Here is a 12,817-nt window from a genome sequence, read left to right on the forward strand (position 1 = left end):
TACTGTGGGTTAACTTTGGCTATCTTTACTGGGGGACTAACACTGGTGACCCATACTAGGGGGAACACCTCTGGCTACAAATACTGGGGAGTGCACCTCTGCACACCTATACTGGAGAGACACCTCTGGCTACCTAATACTAGAGGCTAGCTAATACTGCTAATGGATTGAGGGCACATATGTCTACCTAAATACTAATGACTAGAGGCAGATGGCTAGTTAATTATTTTATCTGGGGAACATTGCTACTTAAATTATGTATATAGGGGAAACGTTCCTACTCAATTATTAGTGCACCTGCCTATTTAATTTGTTTAGGCAAATTCACAAGAAGTGGGCAATGCTTCAAGACCTACCACACACAGACATGGAACAAGGGCTACATCTTTCGCATTGTTTGTGCCAAGCCACTGCTGAACTAGAGACTATGGGGTTGATTCACTAAACCGTGCTATTTTATAGCACGCGTGTTAGGAAATAGCGTGAGTGTACGTGTACACTAATTAATTTTGCACGTGTTAATTTTAGCTTGCGCGCGAACAGCATAATGGGATATCGATAATTACAGCATAGCGCGCGTTATGAAGATAAGTGCCGTGTTAATGCGTGTAAAACTTTGTTAGCATGCGTAAAACTTTACGCGCATTATAACGTGTGCTAAACGCATAGCACAGACGTGCTATGCATTAGCACATTTAGTGAATCAACCCCTATGTTAAAAGCCTCTCACCTTGGCTAAGGAGAAAACAGACGGGACTATTGCTCAGTGGTCCTGAGACTCTCCAGGTCCCAAAGTCTAGAGAAAAAGTGGAGAAGCAAAGACTTCAAGTTGCTTGAGGTTCAGCTTCAGAGCCGGATTAAGGCTAAATGGGGCCCTAAGCAAAGTAACTGATTTGGGCCCCCCATCATGTCGTAATAGAATCAGAAGATGCAGCTGCACAGCAACATGCCGCACACACCGGGGCAGCCAAGAAACTGGTTGCTATGGGCAACAGCCCGCTTTCCTCTGTGGGTGCACAATGCAGGGAATAGCAGCAGCAAAATGCAGAGTGAGAGATGAATGGCTGGGACATTTGCACTCAGGGGCTGGGGCGCCCCTGTGAAGAGGGCGCCAGATATCACAGCAGCAGCACTTTCCCCCTGCATCTCCAGCCTGGCAATAGCAGAAAGCTCTGGACACCGCCAAACCGGAAGCCGTTCCCCAGACAGAATTACATAACCACCCCCACCACCGAACAACCGATTTCCTCCCAAACTAGACAGCCACCATGCAGCCTCCATCCCAGTGAATACGATAGCAGCCGCAGCGGAGGAGAATGACAGCACCACATACCTCCCAACTTTTTGAGATGAGAAACTGGGACACTTAAGCCACACCCCCAATCACACCCCCTGACACACCCCTAGTCAATCATAATATATATATATATATATATATATATATATATATATATATATATATATATATATATATATATATGCAATTATTTATTAAAAAGATGGGTGAGGGTGCCCATGGGTGTGGAGGTGAAAAAAATTATCGAGGCCCCAGCCGGTGGCTTTGGTGTGTGGGATGCGGGTCTGGGGGATAATATTGTCCCTCCCTCCCTCCGAATGTGCCCCCCAGTGTCCCCCTGTATGCAGAGATAAGAGCGCAGCGGAGCAGGCAGTCTTACCATTCCTCCTCGTACCGGGCATCTCTCTTGCTTCCATCGACTTCCTGTGACGTCACAGGAAGCAGGAAGCGGAGAAGAGCCAGAGATACCCGGTACGCGAGGAGGAATGGTAAGACTGCCCGCTCCGCTCTTATCTCTGCATACAGGGAAACACTGGGGGGCACATTCGGAGGGAGGGACAATATTATCCCCCAGACCCACATCTGACACCAAAGCCGCCGGCTGGGGCCTCGATCATTTTTGTCACCTCCGGCTCCGCTGCCAGCCGGGACACAAGGGGGGGGGGGGGGGGGGTATCCCGGGACAGCAGGACCCCTCCCCCAACCCGTGACCGTCCCGGCGAAAACGGGACGGTTGGGGCCCCTGGCACCAGATGACTCACATTCACCTATTGCGATCCAAGCAATAGAGGTCCCGTCATCCGGAGCCCATCTGTCTCCTCTAGAGTGCTGCCGCTCTGTTGCTACTACTTCCTACTTCCTGTCTGATCTGAGAATCAGGAAGTTCAGAGCGAGCGGCTGCACTGTAGAAGAGACAGATGGGTTTCAGATGATGGGATCTCTATAGCTTGGCTCATGGATAGGTGAGTGAGCGTTTGCCATCTGTTGCTATCATTCTTGCTGCAGCTGTGGTTCTCTGTGGGAAGGGAGGGAGGAGTTGGCAGCGGCAGAGCGCACAGTAGCAGGAGGGGGACCTAGGAGGAGAGCCTGGCTCTGAAGACAATCAGCAGAGCACGGCATCATTTGACAAGACAAGACAAATAACATTTATATCGCGCTTTTCTCCTGGCGGACTCAAAGCGCCAGAGCTGCAGCCACTAGAACGCGCCCTATAGGCAGTAGCAGTGTTAGAGAGACTTGCCTAAGGTCTCCTACTGAATAGGTGCTGGCTTACTGAACAGACAGAGCCGAGATTCGAACCCTGGTCTCCTGTGTCAGAGGCAGAGCCCTTAAAGGGACTCCGAGCAGTGCCTGTGGGTATGCCTTTAAACATACCCACAACTAATTAATTACATCCTCACACCTACCAGCATGATGTTTGTAATTATATCCCCCTGGGTTCCTTATATTTCATTGCATTGTGCTGAATCGAGCTGCTGACTTTGGAGAAAAGTCGTCCTGTGTAATACAATGTAACTATGGCCATCCTGTCAGCGGTGGCTGGAAGGTATAATGGTTAAAGGGACTCTGAGCAGTGCAGTAACTATGGAAAGATGCATATCATTTTGAAGCTCTCTTTCTCCTCTTTTCAATGATAGATAAACTGCCACAATACTCCTTTTAAATTTTCGCTATTTTTGCAAAATTGCCATGGCCACGATTTCGATCGCGAAAATAGATAAAGGGCATAGGGCGGCGGTTTATATATCATTGGAAAGAGGAGAAAGAGAGCTTTAAAATGATATGCATCTTTCCATAGTTACTGCACTGCTCAGAATCCCTTTAACCATTATACCATCCAGCCACCGCTGACAGGATGGCGAGGGCTGGTTTATGTGCCCCTTTGACTCTGAATGGGGGCCCCCAAGCGACTGCTTTTGTTGCCTGGTCGGTAATCCGGCCCTGAGTGTGAGATTTGTTTTCACAGTCAGTGATGATTTGGGGAGCCATGTCATCTGCTGGTGTTAATCCACTGTTTTATAAAGTTCTAAATCAGTGCAACTATCTACCAGGAAATGTTAAAGCACCTTATTCCTCCCTCTGTTGACAAGCTTTATGAAGATGCTGATGTCATTTTCCAGTAGGACTAGGCAAGCAACTACCTACACTTCCGAAAGATCCAATGCCTTGTTTAATGACCGTGGTATCTATGTTCTTTGAGTGGCCAGCTAATTTATTGAGATGCACCTGTACAAGATTGCTTGGCCTTTGTGAATTTTTCATCCATACATCAGTTGTAAGTTGTTTTTATTTTCTTCTTACAGATGGAACAGTGTGAGACTGTTGCTTTGGGTCTATTGAATGACCACTGCAAAGAGACAGAGATAAATTGGACTTATGTTTCTGACATCCGTGATTATTTTCTACTGAAGAACATTGTATATTACATGGAAAGGGAGCACAATTCAGGTATATAGCATTATAACTCTAAAATACAGACAAGAAAAGCTATACATCATGATCTTAGTACCTACTTACTACCACTGGAAGAATGTACTACAAATGCATACTTTGAAATTATATGTTTTACGCTGCTTTGTCAAAAGATTATTTACACCTGTAATTTTTTCATGTGTGTAGAATAGAGGCTGACACACCACCAACTCAAAATAGCTCTTTCACTGGCATTACACCTCCAGAGCAGTGGCATAGCAAAGGAGCTGTGGGCCCCGATGCAAGTTTTACATTGGGCCCCCCCAAGCACTCTATACATAACAATTTATACGGTGCACCAAAACCTTCCAATGACAACTAGTGTCAGAGGTGCAAGAAGGGGATGGGGAACAGTTTGTTAATGATTACCACTATTCAACCTATCTATAGAAGTGATTATTATGAGTACAGGACCAATAGAGAGCTAATATTGTGGTTGAGGGAGGGCCCTTCGGGACCCCTCTGGCCCAAGGGCCCTGATGCGGTCGCAACCTCTGCACCCCCTATTGCTATGCCCCTGCTCCAGAGCTTTGTTGCATCTACGCCAATGAAATAAAAGAGCAATTTTGAATTGGTGGTGCTAGCCTCCATTCTATTCACAGCTTCTTGGATCCTAGAGTACAGGGGCCACTTTGGGCTTGGGCACACCATTCCCCTCTTCAGTGAGTGTCACTCCTTCCACAGCCTGAAACGTTTTCATTACATTTGGATGTAGTGTCAGTGAATATACACTTATACAGTATACTGTACATGTACGATAACATTGTTGCAACTAAGATTATGCTTTTGAATAAACTGGAATCATTTTGTCCAATAATTTGAATATGTATCATTTAGGAGATTTCCTCTCACTAAGGGCTCATCCACACAAACAGCAATTCACATGGGTAATATTGGGCAGCATTTGGTCACTTATACAGTTACGCAGCAGTTGAAAAAAGCATTCTGCAGTATTTCACTGTGACACAAACTTCTACATACTAGTGTGATGGCTTGGCTTGTCAGGAGGTACAGGCTAGCAAAGAAGAGATAAGTCTATCAATGGAGGGAGCATACGGATAAAAGGCAGTGCCTAGCATGCAACATATTAAACAGGCAGGAAAAATGCGAAGGCAATTTTGTAACATGACTGGCAATGATGAGCACACATTTCGTTTAGTCATAATTTTGCATCATAATTCGCAATTACGATGCAAAATTTTAATGCGAAATTTCAGGAAAATTCGTAATAAATTTTGCATGTAAACGTAATTAATCCATAATTTCAGCCAACTTTGGTAGTTAATAGCAAAGCTCCCATACATGCTATCACCACCAAAATTGCTATGTATGTTAAAGAGACACTGAAGCAAACTAATTTTCCCCATGTTACCTTATAATTCAACAGCAATGTGGAAAGAAAAGCGGGTTGGCACTACTGCAGGAGCAGGCGTCTTGCGGTGGTCCTACACCTATCCCACTTCCAGCCAAGCGTGCTCAGGTATAAGGACATAAGCAGAGTGGCAGAGGAGGCAGAAAGCAAAAGAGACCGGCACTGCTGAAAGCTGTATTTAATATCCAATGTAGATTGTGGTGCATACAAACATGCAATAAAACAGGCTATTTGCATTGTGGTTACAAAAAACAGGGAGTACAAAAAACTGGTGGGATACCTTGTGGTACGGTGGGTGCCGGGTGGTTTTAAGCCTGACGGCCGTTTCGCACATGTCTGCGCATCTACGGAGGCTGCATAGCGGGGAGGACGGACTGCCGGTATTTGTAACCTGGTACGCATAGCGGTGACGTCCCGCTTGTCCGTTCCGCCCCTTCACTTCCTTCTCACGTCTACAGACGGCTGGAACGCTTTGCGTACCAGCAACGTCTGACGTAATGGCGGCGAGAAAACACTGAATCAATTGATCAGTGTAGCGTACATTACGCATGATCGCACGCCTTAGGCACAAGTTGGGCCGGTCTGGCGCCATCTTGTGTCAAAAAAAGAGAAAGCATCTCCAATGCGGCTTCAGGGTAAGAATAGTAGGAAAAAGTAAAAAAGCATGAAATAAGTGGCAGGGAAAGTGAGAGAATACAAAGTGAGAAAATATCAGTGCCCTTGTGCCAACATTGCAGGATGCTGTCCCAGCAGCAGCAGTACTGCATATAAAAAGCAATTGTGCTATTAGTGAAATAGCAGTGTACCACTAAAAGGTCTATAAAACTAGAGAAAAAAGTAAATTAAAATCAATTCCAGAATTGGTTGCCAGTTGTGCTGACCCCAGAGAGATCAATCTTACCCAATGAGGTCAAACACAAGGTCAACCAGTTCTCATGAAAAAGTATGGGGTAAACATGAGGGACTAGGTCATGGACAGCTAATAAACTCATGCACAGTTCAATCCAGATGCAAGAAATACATCTGGTGGAGTGTCAATAACCTTAGATACTGTTTCAAAGTGGAGAAAAGATCATTCTGTTCAGGGATCCAAGAAGCATGATAAATCAGTGTAGTCATTCAGGCCTAGGGGGCCCATAGCATTGGTCCTCAAAATCAATAAAACTTCTTCACGTTTCAGTTTCTTTTCTCGGTCCCCCCCTCTAGTGAGGGGTAGGACCTTTAGTAGGCCTGCAAAGGTAAGTACATTAGGGTCCCCTTTATGGTTATTTCTCATATGCTCCACTACTCTAGGTGATCCCCTCCCAGAGCCTATAGAGTTATAGTGCTCCCGAAATCTTTCTCCTAGAGTCCTGGTAGTCTCTCCAATATAGAACCTGCCGCAGGGGCACCACAGGGCATATACCACAAACTTGGTCTTGCATGTAATAAATGCACGCACGCGCCGTCGAATTGGTCCTATTTGTAAATTTGTGCCTGTGACCATCTGTTTGCATGACTTACATCGACCACATCTGTGGTTGCCCTGCGGTTGACCCCTGCGTAACCAGCCACTCCCATCAGGGGAGCTAAACTCACTCCTACTAATGCAGGATCCAATAGTTGGAGATCTTTGAATGAGAATAGTGCGCGCATTTATTACATGCAAGACCAAGTTTGTGGTATATGCCCTGTGGTGCCCCTGCGGCAGGTTCTATATTGGAGAGACTACCAGGACTCTAGGAGAAAGATTTCGGGAGCACTATAACTCTATAGGCTCTGGGAGGGGATCACCTAGAGTAGTGGAGCATATGAGAAATAACCATAAAGGGGACCCTAATGTACTTACCTTTGCAGGCCTACTACAGGTCCTACCCATCACTAGAGGGGGGGACCGAGAAAAGAAACTAAAACGTGAAGAAGTTTTATTGATTTTGAGGATCAATGCTATGGGCCCCCTAGGCCTGAATGACTACACTGATTTATCATGCTTCTTGGATCCCTGAACAGAATGATCTTTTCTCCACTTTGAAACAGTATCTAAGGTTATTGACACTCCACCAGATGTATTTCTTGCGTCTGGATTGAACTGTGTATGAGTTTATTAGCTGTCCATGACCTAGTCCCTCATGTTTACCCCATACTTTTTCATGAGAACTGGTTGACCTTGTGTTTGACCTCATTGGGTAAGATTGATCTCTCTGGGGTCAGCACAACTGGCAACCAATTCTGGAATTGATTTTAATTTACTTTTTTCTCTAGTTTTATAGACCTTTTAGTGGTACACTGCTATTTCACTAATAGCACAATTGCTTTTTATATGCAGTACTGCTGCTGCTGGGACAGCATCCTGCAATGTTGGCACAAGGGCACTGATATTTTCTCACTTTGTATTCTCTCACTTTCCCTGCCACTTATTTCATGCTTTTTCACTTTTTCCTACTATTCTTACACTGAAGCCGCATTGGAGATGCTTTCTCTTTTTTTGACACAAGATGGCGCCAGACCGGCCCAACTTGTGCCTGAGGCGTGCGATCATGCTTAATGTACGCTACACTGATCAATTGATTCAGTGTTTTCTCGCCGTCATTACATCAGATCATGCTTAATGTACGCTACACTGATCAATTGATTCAGTGTTTTCTCGCCGTCATTACATCAGACGTTGCTGGTACGCAAAGCGTTCCAGCCGTCTGTAGACGTGAGAAGGAAGAGAAGGGGCGGAACGGACAATCGGGACATCACCACTATGCGCACCAGGTTACAAATACCGGCAGTCCGTAGTCCCCGCTATGCAGCCTCCGTAGATGCGCAGACGTGCGCGAAACGGCCTTTAGGCTTAAAACCACCCGGCACCCACCGCACCACAAGATATCCCACCAGTTTTTTGTACTCCCTGTTTTTTGTAACCACAATGCAAATATCCTGTTTTATTTCATGTTTGTATGCACCACAATCTACATTGGATATTAAATAAGACAAGACAAGACAAATAACATTTATATTGCGCTTTTCTCCTTGCGGACTCAAAGCGCCAGGCAGCTTTCAGCAGTGCCGGTTTCTTTTGCTTTCTGCCTCCTCTGCCACTTACCTTATAATTCGCTTCAGTGCTCTAATGCTAAGTAATCCGCTGCGTCCCCGCCGCAAAACGAGTGCTGCAGAGCCCCCAAATCCCCGGGGGGCAATCTGGCAGGCATTTCCTGGAAGGGGCTGAGCTTTCAGCTTCAGCTCTGCCCCTGCTGACGTCAATTGCGGCAGATCACCGCCTCTCCCCGCCCCTCTCACTCTTCCTTTACAGAGAGGGGCGGGAGAGGCGGAGATTGATGTCAGGAGGGGCAGAGCTACAGCTGGAAACTCTGCCCCTCGTCGCAGCAAAATCCACAACAAAGTTGGTTGTGGATACTTGCGGATGGATTTGGGGGCTCTGCAGCGCTCGTTTAGCTGCGGGGACGCGACGGATTACTGAAGCGACTTATAAGGTAAAATGGGGAAAATAAGTTCGCTTCAGTGTCTCTTTAAGGGAAATACTGGGAACAATTCAAAAAAATACCTTGTAGTTTTTGAGAAAATCTATTTTAAATATGCAAAAGAAACATGGTTTTTTAAACTGTAATTTTTCAGAGTTTAAAAACCATTTTTCTTTGCATTTTTAAAATGGATTTTCTGTGTCAATAGCACGTAGGGGGCTTTGCTATTCACTGCTAAAGTTGGCACAAAATTACGTGAAAATGTACTCAAAATTATGAATGTGTATACAAAATCACTTCAATTTACAAATCTTAAATACGTATAGGCGTAAATGCAAACATTTACATGAAAATTTGCGTAATCGTAGTTAGCTGATTACGATCATCAATACTGGCCAAAGACTTTGCAACAGCGAGATACAGATATTCTATAATAATTTCTTAGGGCTGAAACCCACTAGGGTGATTTTTGTAGCATTTTGGGATCGCCGACAAGTGCCGGTGATTCCCAAAACTGCTTTTCCAATGAAAGTGGGTGGTGGGGAACCCAGGAGTATGATTGTGATTAGGGGTTATCACAATTGCAAGACATGTAGCATTTTTAGCGCGTTAGCTAAAGTATATAAGTGCTGCAAAATCGCTTGCAACGCTTTGGGGGGCCGAGCGATTACACTTTAAATAAAACTTTAAATACTCACACGGTGTCCGAATTTCCTGCTTCTGTCCATAGCCTTGCCCCCTAAAGGAAGAGGTCACAGGCTGCTCTGATTGGTCCTACAGAAGCACCTATGACCTCTTTCTATAGGGGGCAGGGCTAAGAAGGACGCCTGGTCAGTAATGAAGGTTTTTTTTAAACAACAAAAACAAATCAATAATTGGAAGCGCTGTATAGCACTTCCAAGCATTGGGTAATTGATATCACAATCGCCCTAGGAATTGCTGCACAGAACGCTGCAGCGATTTTAAAGCGCTGCAGTGATTCCTAGCCTCACTGTCTGATGAACTACCAGTTTTATTCATCATATCATACCTACAGTATCTAATGTATTAATTATAAAAGCTCTTTCATACCTTTATATTTAATTCATAATTAAGAGTCATCACATGATTGTATTAGATCTGTAGGAATCTGCCGCACACACACAATTTTATCCTTGTTAATGTATTACACCAGTCAAAAATCTTCCAATGGATTTTGCAGTTTATCAGTCGAAATAGTGACCAGTTGTGGTAGTTTATTTTCTTTTTAGCAGGAGGGAGGAGGTGCAGCAGGGAATAGATGGCTGCATAGCTTTGTACTGCATCAGGCAGAACAACACCAGCGGTGGTCTGCTGGACCAAGATTGAGCGGGAAATGTTGTTTCATCAGTTCATGTAACTTGATTAATTCCTGTAATCAACCCGTGTGTGAGTTTTGGTGGCCTATGATCTTTTAATTCCATATCATCAATTATAGCTTTGCCCCTCTGAGTCAAGTCTGTTTTTTTAGTTTAGCAAGGGCCTGCATTTTTCCTATTTCCTGTTTGATTAACATCCTATGCCAACCAACATGGTGGAAAAAAGCTTTTGCCTATAGAGGGAAAAGGCTTCTATGCCTGCATTTAAAGGGAGTCTGAAGCGAAAATAAAAACAAAAAACAGATACTTACCTAAGGAGAGGGAAAGTCCTATAGAGCCTTCCCATTCTCCTCTTGGTCCCCGCATTTTCCCGCAGGCTCCCCTGTTAGCAGTCTACGACCAGTCGGTTGTAGACTGCTCGCTTCCACCAGGCTTTGGGAATGTTTGGAAGCACTCAGGCTCCCGAAGACGAGTTGCGCTGTACTGCGCATGTGCAAGCACCCTCTTTTAGAGCCGCTAGTCTTGGGGAGCCCGAGTGCTTCCAAAGACTTCTGAAGTCACCCACAGTGGGAGATTCAAACATAGGAGCCTGCGGGGGAACGAGGAGGTTAGGTTAGTATCTGTTTTTTTTTTTCCATACAGACTTACTTAATAGGAGGCTTGGATGCTTTTTGTTTTCTTTTATTGGAGGACATCCACTGCTATAATTACTAGGTAATTTTCAGCAGAGTTGATCCAGGGATTTTATCTGATTGCCACCTGTAGCCTGGAAGGAATTTTTCCCTTTAAGGGTTAACTGGCCAAGAGTCTTGTAAGGCTTTTTATCCCTGGATCAACCAGGATATGTGAAAATGCAGGACAGAAATGTACCTAATTTTCACTTATTTTTTCTTCCTGGTTGAACTTGGTGGATGCCTTTTTTAACCTAACTATCTATGTAGCAAAGATCATACCTTTTAGACTTTATGATTAAACCAAGTTCAATAAGCCTTGTTCTATATTTAATGACCAGTCTGCTCAACCTCTTAATGCTTAGTGCTATATCTCTATATGTCAATGGATTGTGCAAAGCACCTACTCAGAACAATATACACTTTCACTTTACAAGGCATTTGGCACAGCAGGATGAGGGCTTAAATGCATTTAAGTGGAGCCTACATTTTCATTGATATCTTTTTTTAGACCTGAAATTAGAATTTGGGAAGAAAATAGATGAAATATATAAACATCTGTGGGATTGTACGCTGAAATTGTTGCCACCAGGAGAACATGTCCAGTCCTATGATCTAAGAACAACTGAGAAGCCTTTCCTTACACCAAAGTCATTTGTCAATGGTATGCAGATTTAAATGTACTTTTCTCAGTTAATGTTATGTAGATTGAATTGTACAGTTCTCAACTGTGTGCTAATGTAGTGTGGCTAATATCCTCTAGTTACATTGTCATGGACCATGTGGGGTGGTATTGTTAAGGGGGTGGTTCTTAAAGCTGTTTTGCTCAGCCATTCTGGCAATACCAACTGTCATAAGGGCAGAAGGGGTTAAAATGGTACGAGACAGGAGGCTGCTATGCTGAATATTTTTAATTTAAGAAGAATTAAAAAAAAGACACTATTCTGGAAATTGCATGTTTTTAACACTTTCCAGCTCTTATTGCTGGCAAGGTTCGGAGATTAGACCTTTTTTGTCATCCCATTGCTGTATGGATGCTATATAATGACCTTAGTTGAAGCTGAATGTGGGAACAGCAGTATTGTTTGGCAATGACTTTTGGTGTTTAGAATTTGGGAAGGGCACAACAAATTGTTTAACTTGATTTTGCAGTTAATTGGGCCAATTTTTACTTAGCAAGATTTTCAGACATTGTAGCCAGACACAATGGTCTCAATTCACTAAGCACATCTCCTGTCTTTAGTAACATTTCTGAGCTGTTTCTAGTGTTATCACCATGGTGATAAGGCATGTAATATACACTAAACAATTTACTTCAGGCAAACCTAAAGTTAATGCTTATGTCTTTAAAGGGAACCTAAACTGAGAAGGATATGGATTTTTCATTTTAAAATAATACCAGTTGCCTGACTCTCCTGCTGATCCTGTGTCTTTAATACTTTTAGCCACAGCCCCTCAACAAGCATGCAGAGCAGGTGCTCTGACTAAACTCAGACTGGATTAGCTGTATGCTTGTTTCAGGTGTGTGATTCAGCCACTACTACAGCCAAAGAGCAGGGACGGATCAAGACCAAGTTGCGCCTGGGGCAAGGTCAGGTTTTGGCACCTAAAGGTCAGGTTTTGGCACTTAAACTGCCATTCATTCTGCCGCCTTTTTAAGAATTTAACAAACTGCGCCTGGGGCAAGACACCCGCTTGCCCCCCCCCCCCCCCCTAGATCCATCCCTGCCAAAGAGATCAGCAGAACTGCCAAGCAACTGATATTGTTTAAAAGGAAACATCCATATCCCTCTCAGTTAAGGTTCCCTTTAAGTTAAGGTTAGATCTCTAAAGTTAACGTTTCAACAGGGGCATTGCTAGCCCCAAAGATCAGTGGCACGTGCCCCGGATCTATTCTGGGGTGCTCCGGATGTCCCCCAGGCAGAGTCAGCTGTGTTGCCTCAATGGCGGACATGCTGGGAACTGTAGTGCATCAATCAGGGTTATGCTGGGTGATGTGGTGCCTCTGTGTGGGCATACTGGGTGCTGTGGCACCATGATGGGTGCTGTGATGCCTTTACAAGGGCATGCAGGGAGCTGTGGTGCCACATTGGGAGTCACACCCATTTACCGTTTGGAGTGCCCAAAAGTGGCCCGGATCTCTTAGGATCCTAGCATCGCCCCTGCGTTTCAATCCTTAAAATAACTTTAGAATCCTAAAGTTAAAGACAGGTAGTTAATTC

At 44.4% G+C, this 12,817-nt stretch overlaps 1 protein-coding gene across 2 annotated transcripts in view; it reads left to right on the forward strand.

Moving 5' to 3' along the window:
* The window catches only part of LOC137569288 (probable ATP-dependent RNA helicase DDX60), a 573,444-nt gene that overhangs the window by 106,014 nt on the left and 454,613 nt on the right, over positions 1-12,817 (forward strand). For both annotated transcript variants that reach the window (XM_068278827.1, XM_068278828.1), the window contains 2 exons: positions 3,601-3,745; positions 11,107-11,259. In XM_068278827.1, coding sequence (XP_068134928.1) covers positions 3,601-3,745; positions 11,107-11,259 — 298 coding nt within the window. The remainder of the gene's footprint in view (positions 1-3,600; positions 3,746-11,106; positions 11,260-12,817) is intronic.

This window comes from Hyperolius riggenbachi, chromosome 1 (assembly GCF_040937935.1).
Source record: "Hyperolius riggenbachi isolate aHypRig1 chromosome 1, aHypRig1.pri, whole genome shotgun sequence".
NCBI classification, from domain to species: domain Eukaryota; kingdom Metazoa; phylum Chordata; class Amphibia; order Anura; family Hyperoliidae; genus Hyperolius; species Hyperolius riggenbachi.